This window comes from Trichoderma virens (genome assembly GCF_000170995.1).
Source record: "Trichoderma virens Gv29-8 chromosome Unknown TRIVIscaffold_87, whole genome shotgun sequence".
Classification (NCBI taxonomy): domain Eukaryota; kingdom Fungi; phylum Ascomycota; class Sordariomycetes; order Hypocreales; family Hypocreaceae; genus Trichoderma; species Trichoderma virens.
In genome coordinates this window covers 735,126-762,630 of record NW_014013662.1, presented here as the reverse complement: position 1 = coordinate 762,630, position 27,505 = coordinate 735,126, and the positions used below count along the sequence as shown (strand labels likewise).

General features: G+C 49.9%; 7 protein-coding genes across 7 annotated transcripts; 4 read left to right on the top strand and 3 right to left on the bottom strand.

Annotated features, from left to right (window-relative positions):
• Window positions 1-371: 371 nt before the first annotated feature.
• On the top strand, window positions 372-5,382 carry TRIVIDRAFT_76499 (glycoside hydrolase family 13 protein; the record flags this gene model as incomplete). Its single annotated transcript, XM_014096805.1, has 3 exons — window positions 372-601; window positions 708-5,067; window positions 5,150-5,382. The coding sequence occupies 3 exons, from the start codon at window positions 372-374 to the stop codon at window positions 5,231-5,233; spliced, it is 4,674 nt and encodes a 1,557-aa protein (XP_013952280.1).
• On the bottom strand, window positions 5,353-7,284 carry TRIVIDRAFT_80784 (uncharacterized protein; the record flags this gene model as incomplete). Its single annotated transcript, XM_014096804.1, has 3 exons — window positions 5,353-6,240; window positions 6,310-6,697; window positions 6,755-7,284. The coding sequence occupies 3 exons, from the start codon at window positions 6,756-6,758 to the stop codon at window positions 5,943-5,945; spliced, it is 690 nt and encodes a 229-aa protein (XP_013952279.1).
• A 6,219-nt stretch (window positions 7,285-13,503) lies between these two features.
• On the top strand, window positions 13,504-16,341 carry TRIVIDRAFT_44505 (uncharacterized protein; the record flags this gene model as incomplete). The annotated part of the gene is made up of 4 exons (XM_014096803.1): window positions 13,504-13,638; window positions 13,716-13,880; window positions 13,947-16,096; window positions 16,152-16,341. The coding sequence occupies 4 exons, from the start codon at window positions 13,504-13,506 to the stop codon at window positions 16,339-16,341; spliced, it is 2,640 nt and encodes an 879-aa protein (XP_013952278.1).
• Window positions 16,342-16,965: 624 nt separating this feature from the next.
• TRIVIDRAFT_226195 (uncharacterized protein) lies at window positions 16,966-19,374 on the top strand (the record flags this gene model as incomplete). Its single annotated transcript, XM_014096802.1, has 3 exons — window positions 16,966-17,083; window positions 17,141-17,205; window positions 17,293-19,374. The coding sequence occupies 3 exons, from the start codon at window positions 16,966-16,968 to the stop codon at window positions 19,372-19,374; spliced, it is 2,265 nt and encodes a 754-aa protein (XP_013952277.1).
• Window positions 19,375-19,542: 168 nt separating this feature from the next.
• Window positions 19,543-19,962, bottom strand: TRIVIDRAFT_44645 (uncharacterized protein; the record flags this gene model as incomplete). The annotated part of the gene is made up of 1 exon (XM_014096801.1): window positions 19,543-19,962. A coding segment is annotated over one exon (420 nt), but the record flags the coding sequence as incomplete, so codon positions are not given.
• Window positions 19,963-20,644: 682 nt separating this feature from the next.
• TRIVIDRAFT_226194 (uncharacterized protein) lies at window positions 20,645-22,404 on the top strand (the record flags this gene model as incomplete). The annotated part of the gene is made up of 5 exons (XM_014096800.1): window positions 20,645-20,717; window positions 20,784-20,838; window positions 20,906-21,517; window positions 21,578-21,959; window positions 22,015-22,404. The coding sequence occupies 5 exons, from the start codon at window positions 20,645-20,647 to the stop codon at window positions 22,402-22,404; spliced, it is 1,512 nt and encodes a 503-aa protein (XP_013952275.1).
• A 1,785-nt stretch (window positions 22,405-24,189) lies between these two features.
• TRIVIDRAFT_159832 (uncharacterized protein) lies at window positions 24,190-26,941 on the bottom strand (the record flags this gene model as incomplete). Its single annotated transcript, XM_014096799.1, has 2 exons — window positions 24,190-26,379; window positions 26,441-26,941. Coding segments are annotated over 2 exons (2,691 nt in total), but the record flags the coding sequence as incomplete, so codon positions are not given.
• Window positions 26,942-27,505: the final 564 nt, after the last annotated feature.

The following is a 27,505-nucleotide window of genomic DNA, read 5'->3' as shown; positions in this document are numbered from 1 at the left end:
CTGCCGGCCAACCAGCAGCGCCTCTGGCTCGCTTGCGGGAAAAAAAGCAGCTAGAAGCAGAGGCAGTTGATTCGCGTCTGAATCCTTCTTCGTGTTCCGCCCATCGCCGCCCAAAAAGGGAGAGCTCGCAAACTGAGCATCGCATCTTTGTCTGTCCTTGATCTCCCTACCACCATCCCTAGGTACTATTTGGTAGGTACCTGGACACATTTCGCCACTCGCCCGCTGCCCGTACTAACAGCTCCAGCAGCTTAGCTGATCGCCTCGATCCCTGCCAAAAAAGCTCCCAGCACTGCTTAGGTACGCTAAGGCCGCTGTAGCTACAAAACCAGCCGCGGGGCACAGGCTTTGGGCCCCTCTCCTTTTCCATCATGAGCCCAGGAATCATGACGACCACGGAGGTTTATCTGCTGCCGCTCAACGACGACGGCTCGCCCCAGGTTGCGGGAGAGTACATCTACCTCGATCCCACCGGTGATGACCCCATCACCATCAGATTTGCCATTGAGGGCACCTCGTCCATCTGCCGCAATGGAAGCCTTTGGGTCAACATTCCGGAGCAGGGGGCCGAGTTTAGGCGGGACAAGTTCCGAGAGTACAAGTAAGCTCAGAGTCGATGCCCAAGCAGCTCCAAGCTCGACATGTCTAAGACAGACGGATCTGCTTCGAAGATTGAGCTGAGCCTGGCTAACAAACATCGACCGCAGGCTAACGCCCGACTTCAACCGCACCCTCGAAATCTCCATCCCCATCTACGAGTCCGGCGTCTTTGCCTTCTACACCACCTATGCCGAGCTGCCCAACCTCGATGCAGACGATGCTCCAAAGTCCACAAACGGCCACGAGGCTCTCAAGAAGACTCCGGTATACTACATCGATGTTGCTCCCCGCCTTAAGCTGGATGGCCGGCCATTGCCTCTGCCGGCGTTGTCGCTCTTCTCCATCATCAGCAAGCTCATGGGCCGCTTCCCTGGTGATTGGGAGCGACACCTGCGGGGCATCAGCGAGAGGGGATACAACATGATACACTTTACCCCTCTGCAGATCCGTGGCAGCTCAAACTCGCCGTACAGTCTGTATGACCAATTGGGCTGGGATCCCGCCTGTTTTCCCCGGGGCGAGAAGGACATTGAGCAGCTGGTCGAGAGTCTCGAGCAAAAGTACTCATTGCTGAGCTTGACAGACATTGTCCTCAACCACACTGCACACAACACAGAGTGGTTACAGGAGCATCCAGAGGCCGGTTACAATTTGAAAACGGCTCCATGGCTGCAGTCTGCGTATGAGCTTGATACGAAGCTGCTGGAGCTTGGCGGTCAGCTTGAGAAGCTGGGACTGCCCGTTGATATCAAGACCACAGAGGATCTCTTGGAGCTCATGGAAGGAATCAAAAAACACGTCATTCTCGAGCTCCAGCTATGGGAATATTATGCCATCAATGTCGAGCGAGACGCTGACAGCATCATCGAGGCTTGGGTTGGCGGCAAGGCCATCCCTCCCCAGAACGGCGTTGCTACGTTAAGCGATTTCGAGCATCTCAAGACGGCAGAGCTCAAGGAGCAAGCAGAATTCATTAAGAAATTTGCTCTCCAGGGAACGGATCGCCTAGGAGAGCGGTTCCGCCGACGTGTCGAGCCCAATGTCGCCGCTACCTTGCTGTCGTTTTCTCTTGGCCGATACGAGGGCGAAAGCACACAGTCAGCCGACAAGGCGGCCGCTAAAGCCAAGTTGGTTGAGGTTCTGGATGCCATAAACGTTGCTTTCTATGAAGAGTACGACAAGGATCTTAACCAGATTCTGGAGCAACTCTTCAACCGTATCAAGTACGTTCGCATCGATGACCACGGACCCAAGCTAGGTCCGATTAATGCAGCCAACCCTATTATTGAGACATACTTTTCCCGACTTCCAGTCAATGAAAAAACGTCGAAGCTTTCTCCTGGGGAGAGAGCGCTGGCTAATAATGGCTGGGTATGGGGTGGCAACGCGTTGGTGGACAACGCTGGGCCCGACTCTCGTGTGTACCTGAAGCGAGAAGTTATTGTCTGGGGCGACTGCGTCAAGTTGCGATACGGCTCTCGCCGGGAAGATAGCCCGTGGCTGTGGGATCATATGACAAAGTACGCCCAGATGCTGGCCAAGTACTTTGCCGGCTTCCGTATCGACAACTGCCATTCCACCCCAATCCATGTCGCGGAGCACATCTTGGACGAGGCAAGAAGAGTTCGACCAAATCTCTATGTTGTCGCCGAGCTCTTTACCGGGTCCGAGGAGATGGACTATGTCTTTGTGAAACGGCTTGGAATCAGTTCACTCATCCGCGAAGCCATGCAAGCATGGAGCACGGGAGAGCTGAGCAGACTTGTTCATCGACATGGCGGTCGTCCTATTGGCAGCTTTGAGGTTGACGACGTCTCTAAGTCGGATGTTACTATACCCTCGGGTTCAAAGGGCAGCATGGATCTTAAGAGGGAGATCATCCGGAGGATACGGCCCTCGCCAGTTCACGCCTTGTTCATGGACTGCACACATGACAACGAGCCACCCACCCAGAAGCGTGACGCGCGAGACACGCTACCCAACGCTGCCCTTGTCAACATGTGCTCCAGTGCTACGGGAAGCGTTATGGGCTATGACGAAATTTATCCCAAGTTGGTTGATCTTGTGAATGAGAAACGTTTGTACACATCTGAAGCGTCGAGGACCTCGTCGATCAAGATAGGGAGAGGCAAGGGCGGCATTGCTAGCATCAAGAAGCTCTTGAACCAGATTCATACTCTCATGGGCAAGGATGGCTACAACGAAACTCACATTCACCACGAAGGAGAGTACATTACCGTGCACAGAGTGCATCCCGAATCCAGAAAGGGCTACTTCCTAATTGCTCACACTGCGTTTCCCGGGTATGGCAATGGAAGAGGAGAATTCAATCCAGTGCTTCTAACAGGAACTCGAGCCAATCACCTTGGCAGCTGGATGCTCGAGGTCGATGACAGGGAAGAAACCATCAAGACCGTCGAGACCGACACCAAGTTCCTTCGAGGCATTCCCAGCCAGGTCGTGGATGTGCCTGGAATCAAGATGGACTATCAAGGCCAAGACACCATAATCTCCGTTCGGGATAAGTTCCCGCCCGGTAGCATTGCGCTTTTCGAGACTTGGATTCCCACTGCAGAACACTCCACGGGCTTGGACAACTACGTTACCTCTAGCGCAAAGGCAGCTTGGGCCAATTTGAATCTCATCGATCTCAACTTCTTGCTGTATCGGTGTGAGGCAGAGGAGAGAGACGCCAGTAACGGACAGGACGGGGTTTATGATATTCCCGGCCACGGAAAGCTCGTCTATGCAGGCCTGCAAGGATGGTGGAGTATCCTCGAAGGGGTCATCCGCGACAACAACCTTGGACACCCCATCTGTCAAAACCTGCGAGACGGCCCCTGGGCACTAGACTACATCGTAGGTCGAATCCAAAAGCAAAGCCACACGCCTGGCAGTGAGGGTCTTGCCGGACCTGCAGCCTGGCTCCGAGAGCGGTTTGAAGCCATTAGGGCTATTCCAAGCTTCCTGCTGCCTAGGTACTTTGCACTCGCCATCCGCACCGCGTACCGAGCCAGCGTTGAACGAGCCCTGGAGCTGATGAACGATCATGTTGCCAAGGGCCAGTGGTTCCTCGGAAGTCTTGCCATGGTCAGCGTGCAGCAAACCGGGCTGGTCAAATCCGCTTCTCTCTGGCCAGACAAGCAGGTGCCGTCTATTGCTGCTGGCCTACCGCACTTTGCAGTGCAGTGGGCTCGATGCTGGGGCCGAGACGTCTTCATCTCTATTCGTGGACTCTATCTCGGCACTAGCCGTTTTGCTGAGGCAAAGGAGCACATCCTTGCATTTGCCAGCGTTCTGAAGCACGGCATGATACCCAATCTCTTGAGCAGCGGCGCCGCTCCTCGGTACAACTCGAGAGATTCGGTGTGGTTTTTCCTTCAGACGATCCAAGATTACACCCACTTTGCGCCTGAGGGACTTGATCTGCTCAAGACAAAGGTCAGGCGTCGTTTCCTTCCGTATGACGATACTTGGTTCCCAGTGGACGATGCACGGACATACTCTAAGGAGAGCACAATCGAAGAAATCATACAGGAGGCTCTCCAGAGACACGCCTCAGGAATGAAGTATCGTGAGGCGAATGCTGGACCCCAGATCGACTCGCAGATGAAAGATGAAGGCTTCAACCAAGAGATCAAGGTCGACTGGAGTAATGGACTTATTTTCGGCGGCAACCAGTTCAACTGTGGCACTTGGATGGACAAGATGGGAGAGAGCGACAAGGCCGGATCAAAGGGCGTCCCCGGAACTCCACGCGATGGTGCCGCCGTCGAAATCACCGGTATGCTCTACAGCACACTGAGATGGGTAGAACAGCTCCACAAGCAAGGAAAGTTTGCTCAGCCGGGCGTCAAGACTGCAGAAGACAAGGCCGTCTCGTGGACGGAGTGGGCTGATCTCATCAAGGCCAACTTTGAGAAATGCTACTACGTGCCGCTGTCTGCTGAAGAAGATGCCAAGTATGACGTTAACCCTAGCGTTATCGCTCGCCGAGGCATGTATAAGGATCTGTACAAGTCTGGAAAGGAACATGAAGACTACCAGCTGCGACCAAACTTTACCATCGCCATGACGGTGGCAACTGACCTGTTCGACCCCGAGCATGCCTGGCAGGCTCTATGTCTTGCAGATTCGACGATCCGCGGACCCACTGGCATGGCAACTCTGGACCCTGCAGACAAGGACTACCGACCATTCTACCGAAACAGCGAGGACAGCCACGACTTTGCCACAAGCAAAGGCCGAAACTACCACCAGGGACCTGAGTGGCTGTGGCCAACGGGCTTCTTCCTCCGCGCGCTGCTGAAATTCGACCTTCAGCGGAGAAAGACGGCTGAGGGCAGGACGGAAGCATTCCAGCAGGTGACTAGAAGGCTGGCGGAGTGCAAACGAGCCATTCGCGAGAGCCCGTGGGCGGGTCTTACTGAGCTTACGCAGAAGAATGGAGAGTTTTGTGGCGATTCTGTGAGTTTTTCCTCTTCTTCTTTTCTTTTAAACCTGTGTTTTATCCAGCCTTTTAATAATATGCTAATCTGCCCGTCTCCAGAGCCCAACTCAGGCATGGTCTGCTGGCTGTCTCATTGATCTGTACATGGACGCCATGGAGGAGCAGGAGAGCTTGAAGAAATGAGAGATGCTTTACGTACGCGACATGACAATTCACGAGTAAATGATATTAGCATGATGTAAAGGGAAAGCATTTTCGGGGGAGAAGGGCGTATTACACATGTGTTACTTTGCAAGCTGAATGAAGAAGAAAAAAAAGAAGGTGTTTTATTGTTTCTCTCGAGCCCCAAGGAATGCACCACCCCCTTTTTGCTCTAAAGAAAAAAAAATATGGTAGAGCCACCGTGACAAATGATATGACATGTCTCCTGTTGCCTCGTCCACACACCCATGCTTCCCTTTCCCAAAAGAAATTCGATGTCGGAAAAAATGATGCTACTTTCGCGTTTGCCCAAAATCTCTAATTCTCTCCCCTCCCTCCATTCTTGTTTAAAAAAGTAACAAGAAATATCCCAGCATAAAAAAAAACAGAGCCAACGCCAGAATCCAAAAGAAGGGACTTAATAGTGATATAAAAAAAAATTGTATAATGGAAAAAAAAAGATGTCGACAAGGAGCGCCTGTTGATGAGGATGCGTGGTAGCGAGGATGGAGAGTGGTCGTTTCGATCAACATGGTTTCTGGAAAAGAGAGGGCGGCATCTTTTAAAGGTGTGAAGATGAAAAAAAGGTCGTAGTGCTCGTCTTAATTAGGCTCTTAGTATATTTCCAATCGCTCTTTTTCTTCCTTCTCTTTTCTTCGTATTTCCTTGGGGGGCATTATCTTTGTTTCTCTCATGACCGGGAAAAGGGCCACAGCTTGGTCGTCGTGTTGCGCTTCTCCGAGGTTGACGTAAAGTTGGGCAGGTCGGGCGTTGCGTTGGCCTTGTCCTGGTAGGTCATGGGAATGCCGCCAGCGTTTTCGGAGGGCGGGACGCCGGAGCCCCAGGAGTCGGTGTTGCCGCCGGCCTGTCGACGAAGTTCCCGTCTGCGGACGTAGCGACGACGCCAGATGCAGGCGCCGACCCAGATGCCCGTGATGCCGACGATGAGAATGACGAGCATGATGACCCATTGGTAGTGGGTGGAGATCCTGCACGAAAGAGTTAGTGTCAGATAGAAACCCCAAAATTGTCTCTAATGAGGCCGGGAAATCGCCTACCAAGAGCCGTTGGGCGGGTTCGTCCGCTGAGGGCTGTTGGAGCCTGAAGGAGCGCCGCTAGACGTGGAGGAGACGGTAGAAGTACTCGACGGCGCAACTACGTTCTTAATGTTGCAGACGCTGTGATACCAGTTGGTAATGGAAGCAAGGCCGTTGGGCTCGGCGGTACAGGCATTGTCGCAAACGCCGGCAGTCGTGGTGGAAAAGGGCGCAAGGCGAGGGTCGAAGCAGAAGCATGACGTGTAGACGGCGGGACTGTTGGTGGGAATGGCGGGAGGAACACAGGCGCCATTGGCATCGTAGAGATGGCCACAAGCCGCCGCACAAGCTGGAAGCAGGGCGCGGTTGCCAAAGGGCACGATGGTGGTGATGGGCGCTTGCGCTTGAGCTGCGAATTGTCAGATTGCGGACCGCTCGGAAGAGGCATCCTGAGAGAGAGGCTTACCCATTGTGACGTCTTAGAGAGGGGGATTAAGGTGCAGAGGTGAGAGAAGGAGTAGTTCAAAGTATGTACGTAAAGCCCGTAACGGCGGCGAAGAAGAAGGAGTCGCTGGGGAGAATCTTGACGGCCAGCGCCAAACCAGAAGCAATAGAAGCGAGAGTAGGTGTCGATATTTCTGGTGGTTTCAGAAACGGCGCTTGTTCAAACAACCGTGGGTCAGGTGCTGGTGCGAGATGCGAGGCGAGCGATGGGGAGCGAAAGAGAAGTTCCGGAAAAGAGTCGTCGGGTCAGGCGATGGCCAGGCGAGTCGTATTGTCGTCTTCTGATTTTCCTTTCTTTTTTCACTTTCGTTCCGTCTTCGTCTCTAATCCGAGTCGCCGGTGAATTTGCGAGAGCGGCTGACTTAAGCGAGTGGAGAGGAGTTGGAAGGGTTGCGCAGGTAATTTGGTGGCACCGGCTGAGGCGGATCGAGAGCACGGAGAAAATATCGACAGAGTAGCGAGAGGAAGTCCGACGCGAAAGGGCCAGGCGATGGACGCGGGTTGGTGTTTTGGGCGAGAAGAGAGAAGTCGTGAGATGGTCGAAGGGGAGGAAGAAAAGAGTGGAGGGAAACTGGACTGGGCTCTGGAATGGAATGGAGCGTGTGCAGGAGGGACGCTGCGCTGAGAGGCCTTAGCGCTGCCGGATTAGCGGCGCTGCAGCGCTTCCAGGGCTCCGTTTCGCGCAACTGACACAGCCCTCGAGCGCTAAGAGGCGCCCCATCAGGAGCAACGAGGGCCTGTAGAATCCCGTATTCAGCGAGTCGACTGGGGGCGTCAGCGGGAATACGGCCTGAGCCCTGAAGAGGGATGGCGCCAGCGCTGGCAGACTGGGGGGTGGGTTGATTGAATGAATGAAAACGGGAGGGGGGAAGGCGAAAGCGGTTAGAGGGCGGGAAGAAGAGAGAGAGAGTTGAGGGAAAAGGGTTTTGGCCAGTGAGAAAGGTTAACGGAAACAAGGATTTCGTAGTGGAAGTATCATTGATCTGTAAACAAAAGTTGGAGTTGTAGTAGTACGTATGTAGAGATGACGCCGGAAGTGGATCAGAGTGATCAATGCATCTGAAGAGGTCAAGCAGCAAGTACCAGTACCAGTACAAGCACAAGTACAGTATCAGCTTGAAGGTACGAGTAGAAGCCATTCCCAGCGGCAACCAACGAAACGGGAGCACGGACGGCGCATTGAATTGTCTGCAGCGTCGAGGCCTCACTAACAGTTTTTGGTAGCTGCTTGCGCTTGCGGGTACTCCTAAGGTACAACGGTGAAGACGACGTACGTATTCCGATGGCTTGATGTGGAGGGGCGGGTAAATGCGCAAAAGTCCAGGTCGCGGCCACAGGGTCTTTGGTAGCATGCACTCGTACTATGTACTCGTACACGTGTAGCGGTCGATACGAGATACTGTACGCCTACAAGCTCGGCGGCATCATGGATGGCTTCGGCAACAGAGACAGCAAAAAAAGCACACAGATTGGCAATTCGCCAATCTAGAAATAAAAAATCCTACATATCGATAAGGCATCAACACTAATAATATCCTCCAACCATTTGCCGCAGCCCCGTCGCTGGTAACAAACAGCAAAACACAGATCCATTGTTTCGTCCTTCTTCCCCCTAAATCCCCCGTACGTCATCTCTGCGCAGTACCGGTACGCCGTGCCGTGTACCGAGTACATGCAACCTGTCAAGGCACCGCCCCAGGATTTAGAGCCGTAACATGCAGCTCATACCAGATGGAGCGCCCATCACCCCCCAAAGGAAAAAAAAAAAAAGTGTCTCACCTTGCCCTCTTCAACCTCGACTCGACTCCAAAACAAAGCCGTGCGATTTCACTACTCACTACTACTCACTACTAGTTCTTGGTCATCATCACCACTGAGCCAATTGCATCCCGCGCCTCGCACTGTACCAGCGACCGTCTCTTTACCCCTGCACCATCTTGATCTCCGAAACAGGGGCTCAGCAATGATTGGATCCGTCATCTAAATTCTGCTTCTAGCCCCGTGCTCGTGTTCGCGCCGCCGCTTCCCGCCGGTGCCCTGTTCAGCTAGCTGGGCAACTGGGCAACTGGGGAAACAAAATCGATCACCAGACGTCTGTTCCAAATTGCTTCTACTGCGACGCTACAGTACGCTGGCTCGTCTCGTGGCCGTCCATCGGGCGTATCTCGTACAAACTTGGCCGGCTGCTGTCAAGACTGCGGGGAAGCAGAGGCCATCACCATCATGGGCCGATCCAGTCCCGTCTCGGGGCAATGCTCGGCCTTGCGCAGATCAACAACGCCTGGCTGACAGGCTCTGGACTGGCGGCCACTCATGATACTACCTATTCCGTAATCATCACGGGCACTATGCATACACGAGGCTATGCCAAGCAAGAGGACGCGTACTCCGTACTCAACACCTGTTTGTACATGGCTACTACCTACTACTCCGAGATGAACGAAGGCGGTGTTTTTTAATCTCCTACTCGTGTTTCGCCAATGCTCCGCCTCAGTCCAGTACTGTATCTGCAGAGCTGCACTCAGTCCCTCTCTGACTTGTCCCGTCCCCGATTCGCCATGTCACATAATAACGACCATGGAGCCTGCCTCGAAGAATCATCAGGACACAAGGAGGATGATTCCCTTCGAATAGCCTCGTGATTTTCAGCCCCCTTGCACGCACGTATTCGTCGTGCCCCTCGCGATCCCAGACATACATCCCCCTGGAGCCTTAAGAGGCAGAGTTACACCACCACAGTTATATCAAGGCTACTTTCCAGAGCCTTGGGTAGCCACGGTCGACCTGTCATCGTCATCCCTCGCTCTGTTGTTCTGTCGCTCACCCTGGCTGCTCTTGACAATGCCGACAACTACCCCAGGCGCATGCCAGGGATCGCACTCGGTCGTGAATCTTTGGATCCCGTATGGCACCTGAGAGGTAGCTATGCTCAATTCCGTTAGTTCTTCCTCTCTCGACCGGAGATTGCCATGCCATGCCTGTCTTGGACAATGACCCACTGGGCTTATTCATCCCTTGTGGCTTTGAGGCCGAGTTGTCTTGGGGCATCTTGTATTAATCGAGTTGGATCGGTATACTATAATGATACTGGCTTTATCTCAGTTGCAACAGATGATCAGCTGGTGCTGTTTGGCATATCACTGAATCTGAGCAGGCTGAGGACACGACGGCTTCGCATCGGAACATCGGCTCGCTTTATACTCGTCCATTCCGCTTCTTGGTTCAGCAACCAGTCAACGGCCCGTCTTCTGCAGAAGCTTCTTGCTGGCCAATCCCAACATGTCACATACTGCTCAGCCCACCGCACGGCCCATTGTGTACATGTGTGCAAAATCACACTGTCAAAACAGTCATCTATTGGCAGCAAGTCTGCATCTCCGTGAGGCTGGCGTGCATTTCGGTCCTTATCAGACAGCCCTACAGATGCACAGCATGGATGGCTGCGCCTACGCTATGCTGCTATACCGGGATCATGCGGGATCGGAACATCACAATGTCTCGGGCGTGCATTGTATCGGCCAGACAAACGCCCAAGTAAAGCCGTTTGTGTGAGGGAGCTGGCACAGATGGCATCGGCGTCAACCTAGACGTGAAAGTCACTAGGAGCTAGCCTGGTGTCTCAGAGCTTGATTCCAGCGAAAATCCCAAGGGGCTTTGATCTTTGTGTGAAACTTTCAAGCCACCCATACACAGACCTTGACTCGACATGTCCTCACGCATGGCCGTTCTTCTTTCAAACATGCTATTCCCGGCGTCAGGCACTCTATTCTACCATGTGAATGGACAGACGCCAAGGAGATGGCCTCTTGGGATGTCTTATACGTTACCTCTGTGCCAGGTACTTCTCAGTGACGTGTTTGGGCGAGCATAATCTTGAGACATGCTGCAACGGGCGGCTGCAGCGTGCGACAGAAGCAACGAGTTTACATGGGAGATGCTGTCAGCTCATAACTTGTCCAACTCCCGTTTACACCGCTTCTTGCTCTCGTTCTAAATGGGAAGGGCTTCAACTTGCCTCCCTTCTGACTGTAGTTGCCAATTATCGAGCGATGAGCCCTAGCATTGCGATATCCGCGTACTATTTGAAACGAAACGACTCTTCTTAGTCTTTCTCATGTAGAGTCATGTGAAGCTAACATGTCCACATATTGTCTCATCAGATAGAAATAACGTTTGGTCGTGTGGTGTCATGTTTCTTCCCCACATTCTTAAATTCTTCTCCAGCAACCCCGAGGCATCAGACCCACGAAATGCCGATCCTCTAGGACACTAGACTGTCGACCATATTTCTGAGGACGTGGAACATGGAAGACAGCAGTAGGCCTATGGAACCTTTAGCCGATGGAGCCCACCTTCCGATAGGGCAATTGTTCACGTAGCATTCATCATGCTGAGGAATGTCAGCGTCATATGGGATACAGCATCTGACAAAGATCTTTTTCTCGCAAACGTTCCTCTAGAAACTCACTCGCAGAATCTCTTGGACTCTAGGTGGTCGTACTGCACTAACGCAGGGGCACTCAACGTTAAGCCACATCATCCAGTCAGACCACAATTTCGAATCTTGCTTCCGAATCTTGCCTATCCGACGATATTGTGCTTATATCGGATATGCGTGGTCTTGGTGGTAAGTTTTGACCATTTAAGAATCGAAGCCACGCCAGAAGCAGATACACCGCTCTCGTATTGTGATTGGGTATCCATACGTTGAAGCACGTCGATACGTCTCTCGATTCCACGAATGTACTTGTTCACAACCCGATTCAGCTGGATGAAGTGGGCCATGTTCATCTCCCGAGTCCATATAGCAAGCATCCTCTATAATGAGGTCATTTCCCCAGAGAGGCAGCCCTAAACGAAATAGAACTCTCATATAACAGGGATTGCGTGGCCATCATAGGAGCCCACTGTAGATGGTTGAAACATTCAGTAAGCTTGAGCTGGTTCTTTATCTAGTGAAACAACGCAGGGCTGGCGGAAGTTACCCGGGTCTTACACAGTCTCAAAATCTCAAACACATGATCAAGGCTGATAATGTGAATTTGAAGTTAATGCCTTAATCGGTGAGCTCATGAAACCAAGTGTTACACTCCCTGGTGGTTTTTTTGGTCAATATTGCGCTTGTTCACGTATTACAGACCATCCAAAATGCCCATCTTTTTATCCAGCAACCCAACGGCGCACTGAACAAGCCTGTTTACGATTCTTATATCGTGGACAGGGGTCTGAGCATTCCGAGACTTGAAGTCTCTCAAACGATCTCCATATGCTGTGGTACCTCAGCCACATGCTTCTGACATTGTGCTTGACCAATTGACGTAGGAGTTTAGGAGCTGAGCAATTGGCATGCCACCGACTCTGTTCACCGATGTAGGACTTTTGGAGGACGACAAATCTTTCGTTACTAAGGCATGAGGTTATCCCTCGGCAATAACAGGGGAGGGTGGAGATGTATTTGGAATGTGTCACGAAATGGATTTCGTGTTGCGGTGTGTTTTTGACGCTCTTGGGCTCTAATCTTGACGGCTGTATTCGCACTGCCCTTCGGCTTTGAATGATGGGCAAGTTGCGTCTTGCCGAGGCAACGTTACGGTAGCCGTAGAAGTCAGGTATGAGGCGGCGTAAGCCAGCAGTGAGAGAATCGGCCGTGGTACACTGGCTGTTTTTCTGGAACAGTCGCGTTTCATGCTGTCAGTAGAGAAAATCCTGCCAACGTTTGGCACAAGTACAGATGTAGGACTTTGGGGCTGATGACGCCATGTGGTCTTGAGCTCCAACAAAGTCTTGATGGATGCCTTGTGAAAGTGTCTGTGAGTCACTGGTCGGTACTACGGCTTTGAAGAGACATTGAGCTGTCACAGTGCACATAGTGAGCTAAAATGAGATGGCTCTATGTTGATACGATGGCTTTATTTTCTAACAGCCTCCAATGATGGTAAAAGCGCGCGCCATGTATTGGTTGATATGGGATCATCCATCAGCACATGTGCATGTCTGTGGATACATGTCAGGGATCACGAGATCCGGGACTCAAGCCAACGGTTCTCGACTCTTGCATGTTATTCTCCAATTACCCATTACCCCCACAGAAATCACCCGGATAATGGGGTACCTACAGAGGCTATTATGCCACATGTTTACATATCGATCGCAGCTGTATCCATCTACTTGCCTAGACGGGACGTTGGGTGCTAATGGTTGCTGTTTAGGCACAGAGATAGGAGCCTAACACTAGACTAGCCTACCTATACAATAACACCAGGCCACGTCAAATGAGGAGCCACAGCCCTGCATGGATGGACTAAGGCATATGGATTGTGGTTTGACAGCGGGTTATTCTGGATTGCCGATTTTTCAACACTGCCTGCTTGATAATTTTACTTCTTTGTATGATATTAGATTGATATGTTAATAATTTGCAATTACTCACATCACCAATTCCAAGCTCTAGGTTAAGGGACATGAGCAAATACCAAATTTAGTGACGTGTCTGCCCAATCGGTGGCTGTGGTGGCGGTGTGATCGTCATGCATTCAGTGCATTTTGCCACCAAGCGGTTCGCCTAAGGTGCTAACCACGCTGTATCCTAGCACCGTCGTAGTGCATAAATCATGCACCAAGCTAAAGCTACGTCACAAGACTTTTCAACATGCAACTCTCGTCGTCTCCTTTGTCTTTCTTCCCCTTTCTCGCTCGAGGAGATGAGGCATCATGTTCGGGGACAACACGACAGACAAGTGCGACGGCAAGGACATCATTCCGCCGGCCTCCAAGACGGTGCGCGATCTTGAGGTGCAGCTGGTCCTGTCCTTGATCCTGGGCGTTGGCGCCTTGATCGCATTCTGCGTGAGTTGCTCAAGCTGTTGATCGCATCGCGTGATGCTGCGACGAGACCTGTGCTAATTGCTGCTGGGATGCTGTAGATTCTGCGCCCGCGATGGCCGACCCTATATGCTGCGCGCAAGAGGCGCCTTGATCCGAATATTGGCCTGCCGGCCCTGACCGACTCTTTCTTTGGATGGATCCCCACGCTCTACAAGGTGTCTGAGCAGCAGGTTCTGGCGTCGGCTGGACTCGATGCGTTTGTTGTATGTTGCCAGCGCTTCGATTATATTCTCGGGAGGCGGGAGCGGAACTAACGTGGTTTGTGGCAGTTCTTGACCTTTTTCAAAATGGCCACCCGCATCTTCGCCATCATGACCTTTTTTGCCGTCGTTGTCCTGTGGCCGATCAACTACAGTTATCGAAACTTTCAACCCTTGTGGGGAGGTAACGATGACACGCCTGGCGATGATAACGACGATCTTTACAAGCCCATTGGCTTGCCTTATGGCTCTCTCTCTCTGGGCATAGGTATGGCAGGAGATGGGCCTGAAAAAGATAGGAGCCGAGAGAGAACATTTCTATGGGCTTACGTCTTTTTCACCTACTTTTTCGTCGGATTGACGATTTATTTTATCAACAAGGAGACGTTCCGCATCATTGGCTACAGGCAAGACTACCTGGGGTCGCAGTCTACCATTACAGACCGAACGTTTCGCCTCACTGGCGTTCCAGTTTCCTTCAGAACCGAAGCGCGTATCCGCACGCTCATTGAGAAGCTGGGCATCGGCAAGGTCGAGAACGTGTCGATATGTCGAGACTGGAAGGCGCTTGATAAGACCGTGGAGGAAAGAAACGAAGTTCTTCACAAGCTTGAAGAATCTTGGGCGCGTTACCGAAAGCAACAGCGATATTCAGCCGCGAATGATCGCTACAACCGAAATGGTGGCGCGAATTCCTCTCGAAACGATTCACATATCAGCCAGGGTGATGAGGAGACGGGCGAGGACTGGCGGCTCCTGGGAGACGACTCTGACCAAGCCCACGTCACCGAAGGCGATCGACCGCAGATTTCACTACGATACGGAATTTTTGGGCTCCGAAGTCGCAGGATCGATGCCATTGACTATTATGAGGAGAAGCTTCGAAAGATGGATGACAAGGTCATTGAGGCTCGGAAGAAGGACTACAATACTACGGACATGGTACTTGTCACCATGGACTCTGTCATGTCCTGCCAAATGGTCGTCCAGGCTCGGATTGACCCACGGCCTGGCCGGTTCCTGACCAAGGCTGCGCCTTCGCCTTCTGATATTGTATGGAAGAACACGTACGAACCTCGTGGGGTGCGTCGAATCAAGGCGTGGACGATTACTCTATTCATCACGATCCTCACCCTGGTCTGGATTTTCCCAACAGCATTTCTTGCTTCGTGGCTTAGCATATGCACCATCCAGAAGGTCCTGCCCCCCTTCTCCGAGTGGCTCAAGGACCATGCCGTCATTCACTCGCTATTCCGAAACGGTCTGCCCACGGTCGTGGTTTCGTTGCTCAACGTTGCTGTCCCCTACCTCTATGAATACTTATCCAATCGCCAGGGAATGATATCGCACGTCGATGTGGAGCTCTCGCTCATCTCCAAGAACTTTTTCTTCACCTTCTTCAATACCTTTTTCGTCTTTGCTGTTTCGAGAACGGCATTTGAATTTTGGAGCGTGCTTCAGGATTTTCTCAAAGATACAAGCAAGATCCCTAGAGCTATCGCGGCTAATGTGGAAGATTTATCCGTCTTCTATATCAGTTTCATCATACTACAAGGTGTTGGCCTGATGCCTTTTCGAATTTTGGAAGTCGGAAGCGTCTTCCTCTTCCCAATTAACCGTTTCCTGGCCAAGACTCCGCGAGACTATGCGGCGCTTAAGAAGCCGCCAGTATTCCAATATGGGTTCTATCTGCCTACCTCGCTGCTTATTTTCAACCTTTGCGTCATCTACAGTGTCTTGAGATGGGGCTTTGCCATCCTGATCTTTGGAACACTCTATTTCTCGATTGGGTATTTCACATTCAAGCACATGCTCTTATATGCCATGGACCAGCCGCAACATGCAACCGGAGGCGCGTGGCAGATTATCTGCTATCGCATTGTCATCGGGCTAATTGTATTTGAGGTTGTCATGATTGGGCAGATTGCATCTCTTGCGGCCTTTGTCCAGTCAGTGGCCGTTATGCCTCTTATTCCCTTTTCGATTTGGTATACCTATTATTTCAAGAGGCGATATATGCCTCTTATGAAGTACATTGCCCTGCGAGCCATCAGACCCGAGGAAGGCTCTGGCGAGGGTGAGGCTGTTGTGGATGAAGAGGAGTCTGATGATGCTAGCCCGGACCGCTTACGATCGCGAGAAATGCTGCGTAGAGGTAGCACATTGGATGAACTTAAAGAGAGAGACTTGACATTTACCAACCCAAGTCTCGTCATGCCGTGAGTAATGCTGTATATTACTTGTATGATTTCCAAGCTAACATGATCAAATTAGTCTCCAGCAACCCTGGGTTTACACCGACCCGCCTCCAATTGTGATGACCGACGAGGATTCAGAAGATGGCTCAGCAGAAGGCTCTGAAGACCAGCCGAGAGTACTGCTGCCTAATGCAGATAGCTCTTTGGGCATCGGAGAAGACAACGTGTGGTTGAATACTGCAGGACGAGATCGAGAACGAAGATGAAATGCGAAATTGACTTGAGGCGCGCTGTGTAGTGAATGGGTGTATTTGGGTATGCGAATACGGTGGTCGCTCTGATGGGGTGTCAGAATCTGCTCTTTTCTTATTGTTTTCCATTCTCATACCATGGCGTTATTGACTCATGACTGATTGTTACGCGACATATCCACTGCAATACGTTGGCTGCAATTCCATGCTGTGCTTTTTGCCGCTTATACATATGGCAAGAACGATACCAATGACTATTTAGATAGCCCCTTTCTTTGTATTGCTACTTGAAGGAGCGATGAGGAATGACGAAGGAGAGTTCAAGGTGGAGGTAATTTAAGTCAATCAGAATGTCACTATTGACCGTATCGCCATTTCCCACCCCGTGTGATGCTGCGCTTATTTACTTCTACCTTTACTTCACCTCTGAACGACCGTCCTAAGAATCATCACACACTCTTTCAATAACTATAGATTCTCATATTATCGAAAATTAAAAAAGACAAGAACGGCCTCCTGTCCAGGAGGTCAACCTGCAACACGTCCTCACAAATATTTGTCTCGAGGGGCGTTGCCGGAGCTCGGTCGACGAGATCGAGAGGGACTTCGCAGCGGCCCGCGAGCACGCCTGGCGAGACAATGGCTGTTGTTGCGTTGGTGACGAGCGGCGACCGGAGGATCTATGCACTTCCTGGGCAGCTGGCTGATGTGGAGAAGGTATACGGGGGCGAATATGGGGATGAAGAGGATGAGGATGGTGGGTGACGCTCGTCTTGTTCTTGTCATTTTATAAAGGTATTGACGTGATAAATAGACGTTCCTGGCTCTATGCGACTCCCCAACGAACTGCTCCAACAAATATATCGCAAGTTATCTCCCGTGGACTTTAACTCGGCGAGACACGCATGTCGGACATAGTATTTGGCATCCTTGGACCGCGAGCTGCTTACCAGCATGCTGAAGCAGGGAGGATGGTGGAGCAGCATGTTGGCCATCCTATCACCTATGAGAACGGTACCGGCATCGAACCTAAGTCGCGAGGATATCATGAGCAAGTGGATTGCGAGAGAATGCAACCTCCTAAACTGGCAAAAGTCTGCCTTCGTGGAAGTTGGCCATACAGACTTCAGTGCCATAGTGCCCGGATCAGTGCCCGGAGACTTGCGGGGGGCGATGAGCTTTACTGTGAGCTTGTGTGGAAAGTTCTTGATGGCTGTGTATGGCCGAGTTGTCTACATATACGAGCTGAATCATGTGTGCTTTCCGGAGCGGTTGCTTTGGGCGCTGCCGTTTCGTCGGAGACAGGGGATGCCGTTGGGGCTGCTGAGGCCTGTGACGAGGGTTCTGTGTCCCCGAAGGGTTATCTCTTGCAGTATGGATACTTCGGCGGAGAGATATTCTGCGGCATTTTTGATGGAGGGGAGGGTTGGTATGGTGTGTGATATTACGACTGAGAGAACGGGCACGTCGAGTTCTGCATCGACGCCTCAAACGGAAGCGCCTGCTACCGGATCTGGATCTGGTGTATCTTCCGCATCGGCATCTTCATCGTTTTCAGTGCAGCGTGTTTGCAATCAGCATCTGTCGAGTCTCCCAGTGCCGCCGGAAGAAGGCCCGAGATCGGTTTATCGCAATATCTGCCATCCAGATGACCCTCCCCGATCGGTAGCCATCTGTCCTCAGAGGAAATGCGTGGCCTTTGGATGCTCTGCTAGAATCGAATTGCATTGGGTTGATGCCATGACTGGCCAAGATCTCAGCAGATGGTTCCCACTTACGTCTCCGAGTGACTTTCTTTACTTCCTACCGCCACGGAGGGGAGTTGACACGCCGCGGAAGCTGAGGTTGATTAGCTCCGCTGCTGGTCTGGGCAACCCCATGGAGCTGCTTGATGGCATTATTCATGGCTTCAGCACTTCACTTTTGGGATCTGGGAGCACGGCGACGGTGTCTTGCTTTGATACGGATCCTTGGTACATGAGGCATGGCCGAAGGTCGAGTCGAGATGCCGATGCCGTCAATAATGAAAGTCTACTTAGCCGAAATGTGCCGCAAGATAGTCCTCTTCGGAGGCTTGTTGCTGCCAGCGCAGATCACTTTCGGGCAGTACCGCTGAGTGACGGGCATCATATCTTGTTTACTGATCCTCGTACGGGAAGCCTTTGTCTGGGAACGGATGCTCCTGTGGGTTCACTTACCCGTCTGCTTCGCAAGGTCTGGTTTCGGCCCCCTTCACAGACATACTCCCCCATGCCTCTGTTGTACATTGTCGGATCTGATACAAGACATGGCGTTCGCGTTGTCGCGACATTTGCTGCTAGGCCACAAAATGAGGTGATAGCATTGGATGAGCGCAGATTTTCTGGCGCAAGTGCTGCAACTCTTAATGGTACAGATTCCAGCCAGCAACTTATTGTGTTTTACACAGTGCCACCGGATGTGTTCCATGATATACGCCGGGTCGATGCTGAGGCTAGATCTCCTGGATATCGCCCCCCTGAAAGCCGCAGGTTTGGGCATTATGAGCCGAGACACGGGCCGATTGACCTATGGAGCGACCCCTTTGGACAAGATTCGCATTATCCAATCGAGATACATGGACAAGTGGTGGCAACGTGTGGAAATCTCACAGAAATTGCGTTGAACTCGTCTCCGGACTTGATCATCTGGGCCTTTGCTGCCGGTGGGTGGGCCAAGACCTGGGCATTGGACACTGGGAGAAATGAGCCACTTATAGCCTCTGCCGCTCAACGAGATGGGAGTGTTCGACAGGTTGATATTGATGACGATGTTGTCACGGCCGGGCCTGCGCCGCAATCAGAGTCGTCTTCAGAATTGAGCTCGCTGGATTTTAATCTCTTTGATGGCGCACCAATCAGCAGCTTAGACCGAGAGCTACCAGTTCAAGAACCGTATTGCCGTGGCAAGAGATGGCATGTGCGGGGAGAGATTTGGGATATGCAAGGGGATGAGGGCGATGCTCTAAGCATAGACCTTGTGGAGGAAATGGGGAGTATTACGAGGATTAACGTTGAGCTCTTGTCCTAATGATTCTTGTGGGTGATTATAATAATAATATGCTTAGGCGTTAGATTAAAACATAGGGTTATAATGAAAGAGATTGCATCATATGTAATTGGCCTGTTTGAAGAGACCTTATGATCTAATATGGCTCACCATTCTGTGATTGAAGTCCATATTTGGGATCTTATTTCTCTATGTTTGGTAACGAAGTGAAATACCACTGCGTAAAAACCTAGTAGAGCAAGTAATGAGAAAGCAGATTGCAAGACAGCTACCGCAAAATATTTGGACGCCGAGGTAGCTGTTTGTGCTTGTGAGGATTGCGCCGCCAATTGGTGTTCCAATCAGCAATGCTATCGATGCAACTGCAAAGAACATGCCGAGACGAGTGCCCAAGTCTCGGAGATCTTTGGTTAAAGCTGTCATGACGACTGGAGGAAGGGACACGAAGCCGTAAGAAAAGGATCCGTAAAAGATGCAAAGGACAGTGATACCTGCTGTTGAATCGACGGCAATCCAGTAGTACGCCAACAGAGCTGTGATGCCTGCTGCGGGAGCGAGCGTGTTGAGAGGGCCGACGTGGTCGGCTAGGAAATCTGGCGTGACGCAGCCTTGAGCTCATTGCATTGTCTATGATTACGGTATGATACTCTTCCAATTGAATTAATGGTCGTCTCGTTTTTTTTGTTTCCACAATAACTAATCAATGGCAAATTATAGAGTGCTCATACGGCCAGATAACGAAGCGCAGTCGGAGTGAACCCTCTTACTAGGTACGTAAAAGCATTAGAGGCTCAGCTTCGCAGAGCAGAAATCGTTGTTCGAATCGCGGCACCCAATGTGAATCTGAATGATCCTCGTCTAGACACGGCGGGTCCTGCACAAATAGTAGGCATCTCCCCAGGGTTCCTTGTGATCTCGACCGACTCCAAACTCCAGTCTGGATGAAACGATACCTCTCGAAGATTCCCATGAATCTTTTCTTGAAATGAGGATGGAATATTTTGGGTTTCTGGACCTTGACGATCGTGGGCACTGGGATTACTAGGGGCATTCTTCGAGGAGCATTTTCACGCAGCGCTTGCAAAACCAATTTGGAAACTTGATCATCCCGCCTCGGTCATTAACCAATTCAAAGCCAAGATCCAAATCCCGGAAACAAAGTGATCATCAAATAGGAAAAACTAACGATGTAATCAAGGACAGCACGAGCACCACTACAGCTTCTAGTTTGCCTTTGGAAGAGATTGCTCGAAAGCTCTGTCAAATCTGTTTTGACCATGCCTGCGTACTTATGCGCTTTACTCACGAGCCGTCCTTTTGGAAGTCCTTTGATCGTATCTACGCAACCTCATGGGATCAATTTAGTGATGAGGAGCATACATTTCTACCTTAGTTATATATCGTCTTGGCTGTTGGCTGCCTCTTTCTAGACGATGTTAAGCCTCCCATAGAAGTTACAGATTATGAGGTTCTTATTGACCAAGGGTAAGGTTACATGTTTTACCACCGATATGGTTCTCATACATATACTGACAAATTACGCGTATACCAGATATCGATACTTTGAGCTATCTCAAGAATTGGTTGACATGACAGACTGCCGAGACCTAATCACCTTACAAACAACAGGGTTTATGATTTTGTTCCTTCAGTCGTCTGAGAAACTAAGCACATGCTATTCTTATATTGGAATTGCCCAGCGAGCAGCCGTTTGCCTGTGGCTTCATAGATATGAGTCAGGAAGCTTCAATGCTCTTGAACGCGAGCTCAGAAAACGCATCTTTTGGGCTATTCGGAGTATGGACATCTATGTCAGCACTCTTCTTGGTTTGCCACTGCTGGTGAGCACCGGCGACATTGATCAAGAATACCCCCTGGAAGTAGACGATGAGTACATCACTTCGACCGGCGTCTTGCCAATACCCGTGGGTCGAACATCGTTAATGATGGGTGTAAATGCCCATACCCGATTAGTGGACATTATTGTCAAGATGGCCAAATACGTTTATCCAGTCCGGCATGCCTCACACTTGGCACCATTCAATCACACATATGTGGTCCGCCATTCTAGATTACGAGGCATTGAGAAGGATTTAGAATCTTGGATGAAGAATCTACCCGAGGCTCTAGCATCACGAAATGATGCTTCCCCTAAATTGGCACGGTAAGCTCCTTTTGCATAGCATTAACCCATCGTGGTTTTCATAATAATTATTCCACATAGCATGCAACAAATGCTACGGATAGGTTATGCTCACGTTCAATGGGTCATGTATAGACCATTCCTACACTCCATCTCGAACGATCTTCAGCCTCAGGACATAGACAGGCGATCCTATAGATGCGCTACCGCCTGCATCAGTGTCTCCAGAAATATAATTCACATAACTACGGAGATGTATAACAAACGTATTCTTAATGGCTCCTCTTGGTTTGCGGTGCACACCATTTACTACGCCGTCCTCACATTTGCCTACTTTTTGCTTGAGAATTCTGGCCCTCCAGTAACCAAAGACAGGGTTCTGAAAGACACATTGGAGGGGAAAAATACACTGGCAGGATTGGCTAACAACGGCGTGGCCGTTGGGGGATGTGCCTGTCTCTATGTAGGGTGACATGATTTTTTTATCCTCACACATGTGCTGACGACGGCGAATTTAGTCTCTTATAGAGCATCTCCCAGAGAGACTAAATAAGCACAAAAGTCCAACTATTCAGCCTACGAATCATGAAACCTCCGCAAAGCTAGAATCAGCCTCCAGTTTGAGAAGATGGCACTCAACGTCCCCCGATTTATCGCGGTCCTCACCACCCAAGTGGTTAAATGCTTACGCCCTGAATGGATCCATCAATTCAGCTTCTAGCAACGCCTCTTCGATGGAACTATCTGTCAATGAACATTATGACTTATTGCAACAGCTTGGCCCTATACATGCGCCACCAGAACGAATGCTTTTACGATTTCCATCGGATGATCCGTTTGCTTGCCCGACTCAGCCTCTGTCTTCCTTTGATAATGATGCTTTTCTAAACGTGCAGTCGACAGTATAGGTGCAGTTTAGTTACGATCCAGGATTGCAAATTTATTCTGTCTTGTCTGACGAATACGCTTTTGAGAACGAAACGATTCCATTTGATAATAATTTCTTTGAAGAAAAGGTTTGAGGTGATTTATGCTATAATCCAAATACACCATCTATGTATCAGAAATCTGCATTTGCAAGATTGGTCCAACGTGGAGGCATTTTCGGTGCCCTGTTCGAAACTAACACTGTTTATTTTCCAGTTCGATGCCAGAAAGACCCAAGGGCTCTTTTGAGTCTCCCGTTGTGGTAGCTTATGCGTCCGCTCCACCTCGTAACTATGTCTATATTACAATTAGCCTTGTACATCACTACCTAATTTTCAATGATTTTAGTCAACATGAAATCACCTTGTCTTTTTTGTCGCAGAGCCAGCACCTCATCCCGATCATCCGCATCACTCCTTTCATTTGCATCATCCGCATCATCCCCATTGCGACACCGCATTTCTCGGACAAACGTAATAACATCTTTTGTGACTGTAACCTCTTGCCCACGCCTATCAAGTAGCAGAAACATAATTCCCGTTGCATTTTCAATCGCGATTGCAGCCTTGATGATGTCTTCTGCAACGGTAATCCCCATGTCCGCATCTATCAAGCAGCAGAGATATAATTCTCACTGCATTTTCATTTGCCATTGCAGCCTTAATTATGTCTTCTGTGACAGTAATCTCATGTCCACGCCTGTCAAGCAGCAGAGACATAATTTCAACTGCGCACGATTTACGAGCCACTGCAGCCATAACAACGTCTTCTGTAATTGTAATCTCATGTCCACGCCTGTTAAGTAGCAGAGACATAATTTCAACTGCATCCCGTGTATTAGCCACTGAAGCCTTAAAAACGTCTTCTGTAACTGTTATCTCATGTCCACGCCTGTTAAGTAGCAGAGATATAAATTCAACTGTATTGCATGCCACTGCAGCTTTAACAACGTCTTCTGTAATTATTATCTCATGTCCACGCCTGTCAAGCAGAAGAGACATAAGCTTAACTGCATTCCATGAATCAGCCACCGGAGCCTTACGCTTGGCCCTTCTGAAAGTGCGTTCCATCCAACATGCTGCATTGGCTGCCGCGGCTTTGACGATGCCTTCCGTGATTGTAATCTCATGCCCACGCCTGTCAAGGAGTAGAGACATTATTCCCTCCGCATGCAACTTATTGGCTACTGCAGCCTTGACGATGCCTTCTGTGATTGCAATCTCATGCCCACGCCTGTCAAGCAGTAATTGCATTATATCTGCATGACTGTCTGCTGCGGCTTGAACCACTTTCTCTGTAATTTTGGTTCCGCTGCAATGGTCTAAGAGTAAACTCAAAGTTTCAGGATAAGATGTCCTCATTGCCCCAATGAGCACTGCTTCTGTTATGTTAACCTCGTGGCCACGCCGCTCGAGAAGTAGAGCAAGCATATCTCTCTTATTGCGTGTCGCAGCTATCGCGACATCTTGTGTAATGGTGAACTCGTTGCCACGCTCATCCAGGAGCAGAGACATGGCGTCAACTGATGCCCATTTAGCTGTCTGTTGGACCAGGTAATTTGTGATTTCGATTTCATCGCCATGCCTCTTGAGCAACAATGCCAAAACTGCTGCCCAAACTGCTGGCCCACACCTCCCGTTTTGTGCTGCCCCATCTAGAGCCGCTTCTGTAATCGCGGTCCAGCTGCCACGCTGATCAATCTTGTCAAGAAGCAGAGTCACCATCGCTCCTGCTTGTGAGTCCCATTCTGCCGCTTCTCTAATATCATACTTTCCCACATTCGCCCCGTGATCTAAGAGCACTTGCATCACCTCTAAATGGCGGTTTATTATGGCAAAATGAAGTGGCGGGCTGGTATTTCTGATGTCTAGTGAGGAAAATGTCTCCACGTTCACATCGGCATGTTCATGCACGATGACGTCATATACAACTGCAGGTAGGCCCAACACAGCCGCAAAATGTAAATCTGACGATTTCTCGATGTCGTACCAGGGAATTATAGAAACAGGACCACGTTGCCTGAAACAAAATTCTGCCTGTGGTGAAGATATACGACAAAGCTCCCGTGCAGGCTTTCGAAGCAATTCGGTAGAGGCTGCATCTTGTGAACGAAAATGCAAACACCAATTGGCAGCGGCGTAGTAGAAGAGGGGGTACTCGTTTCTAGGGGATTCGCACTTGGGATCAAGTATCTGTAGATAATTGATGCACGCTCTGGACAAGACGCCATGTGATTTTGGCAAGCTTAACCGACCTTTCCATTTCTCTGGTCCTGGTTGCTCATGGGAGACTAAGAATTCTCTCGCTGTCTGGTGGATGAACCACAGCTTGGAGTCGTGGATGCTGATGAAAAGGCCGCACAGATTCTGCACTGTCGTCTTGAAAGTATTCTGTGGCCATAGCTTTCCTTGTAGCGTTGCATACGCCGAGAATCCTCCCTCTTCCACGGCAAGTGCGAGAGCATTGTTGGCCTCTTCTAGAGTCAGCGGGCGTGTCGCAGCCAAAACAATTTGCAGCAAAGCCTCGACTTTCCTTTCATGTTGACTTCTTGAAAGGATTTTCTCATACGCACCAGCCACGTTAGGTGGTAGCTCGCATAAAAGCTCTTCTATATCCGAACTTCTGCTATATGCGCTCCTCTTCTTCTCGATGATGTCTAATGTTAGGTGTAGCCAGAGATATGTCCGGTTCTCCATGCTTTTGAGACGTTTCGAAATCATGTCTCGGTCCTCTTCTGAAAAGGGCGCTGCAAAATGTTGTACCTTGGTATCAATAACAAGGTTTATTTCTTCACCAATTTGTCCGGACTTCTCATCCCCGTCAAAATGCAAATATGTTGCGACGGATAAAAGTCTGTCGAATGACCATTTCAAATCATCATACGGCCGGCTGGTGATCAAAAACTTTAATTTCGAGGACCCAAACAGCTCACCCTGCTGAGAAGATGAGCTCTCAATCATGCCCAGTAATCGCTGAGCACTGTCTCCTCTGCACTCGTCCAGAGCATCGAGTACGCAAATAATGTCCGCTGAGGAAAACTTTGCACAATCAACCAATATTTGCCACAGAACGTCCATTTTATTTGTTAGAGTTTTTTGATGTGTCCTGTGGCTCGGAAGCGCGTAGGCGATAAGATTGGAAGTCAAAGGGTGCTTGAACAGCTCGTGTAAGATTGCACAGAACGCCTGAGTGCCGTCTATTTGTTCCGCATTCCCGTCTTTGAAGAAGAAGTAGCAGATGACAGATGGTCTTTGGGAAGCCCTAATAACTGGCGGCTGAATGGTAATTGTAGAATTAGGTGTCAGATGGCCTTCGTCGATTAGACATCTCGATAGGACTGATTTTCCACATCCAGGACCTGCCGAGACCCACAGAAGCGCTCCAGCTTGCCTATCCCGCCAATTGCAAAACCTCTCGTCCCTCAAAAACCACTCACAAGTTCCAGGGACTCTCTTTGGGTTGATATCCTTATTCCTCGCGTAGTTTCCTGACGCTTCTGCTAGGTTGCCGAAGAGGTTCTGTTCCATATCGTCCTGTTTGCCTTTTTTCATATCTTGAAGTATCTCGTCTTGGAGAATCACCTGTTTCCGAATTGCCTCCAGCTGGATTTTGCTGTTGTTGTAGATATCGGCTTTTTGCCATTCAGTGATGTGATGGAGGCAGTTCTGTTCTAAATTTTGGATTGGCCGCATCATCTCAGTCCAATCGTCCGACCCAATCACGCACTCAAAAGTGCGGGAAATCGGCGGTTTAGCGACGTGACATATCGCTCGAGCCTGGTATTCGATTATAAAGGAGTATAGCTCTGCCATGGGTTCTCTTAAATGGTAAAGAGGCTTTGAATTCGATGATGTGAGATGTGTCTCTTCGCAAGCTTTCCAAAATACTTGCATGTCGATGAGTTTATTAAAGCCTTTCAACATTTCTTTATTGTAAACTGAGATATCTGAGAGAAGCTACGACAGTAAGTAAATATTCACGGTATAACTTCAACATTTACCTCCACAAATCACTTACCGAGAGAAATATTGAGACGCTAGACCACGCCAAGGCAACATACGGTTGAGTTTTCGATGCTGCCCTGACAACCTCGTCAGACCATATTAAAGATTTCGCGAGTTTCTCAATTTCCTCTTGTATCTCGGTGTTGGCCCTGGGCATTATGACTTGAATTTTCTTCGTTTCTCGAATGTTCATCAATTGATTCACAGTAGAGTCGATATAGACAGGATCCAAGAGGTCTCCATCTGTGATCGAATCACCGACTGCCTGCAAATCGTTCAGATGCTTCATGTAGCTTTTCATCAGCTTGGCTTCCCGCTTTTGGACCGCCCCGTAGGCACGAGTCCAGAGGTCAGTGTCGTCATCGAAAGACAGATTGTCTAGAGGTACCGCTACGGATGCTCTAAGTGAATCTGTGACAGAATTGACATAGTAGTTCTCTCTGTTAAAAAGACGAGTATGAACGCTAATATTATTCTGCTTAGATCCGCCTGACGCATTGTTGTTGGAAGCCATATCTGTTCGATATGCCAACTTGGGACTTGAATACTGATTGTTCCATAAAACTGTATAAATTTGATGAATATGCTCGTTCTAGATGCCAGCCTAAGAGCTACGGTTGTAACAAGTAACGTTGTTACAAAGTTCACATCTGCTCTCCCCTCACATGGACCTAGAATTATTGTGGAGTCCATGCAACAGAGCCTCATCCATAGCTCAACCGCATACACTATTAATGCCCAAATAACTGCCTAACTGCATTGCTTTGTTGGCAAGGCGCCATATAAAGTGGGATATGCCTCGTCGGCCAATGAGGGGTGATTGACTTGCATATTGAAATCTGTCAAACAATAGCAATCATTAATTCGAGCCACGTATTTGAAAGGAAAACAAAAAGGCTGGGAGTGACGTGGCTAACCATCTCATGTTGCAGGCAGATACTGCCGTACCCAGTCATCTGAGCGATGAAAGCACATGATCCTATAGCATCTATATCATAATCTCCCAACTGCTGTATCGGGTGAGAGAGTAAAGGAAGGCATTTGTGAAACCATTTAAAATATACTTCAACACATACCT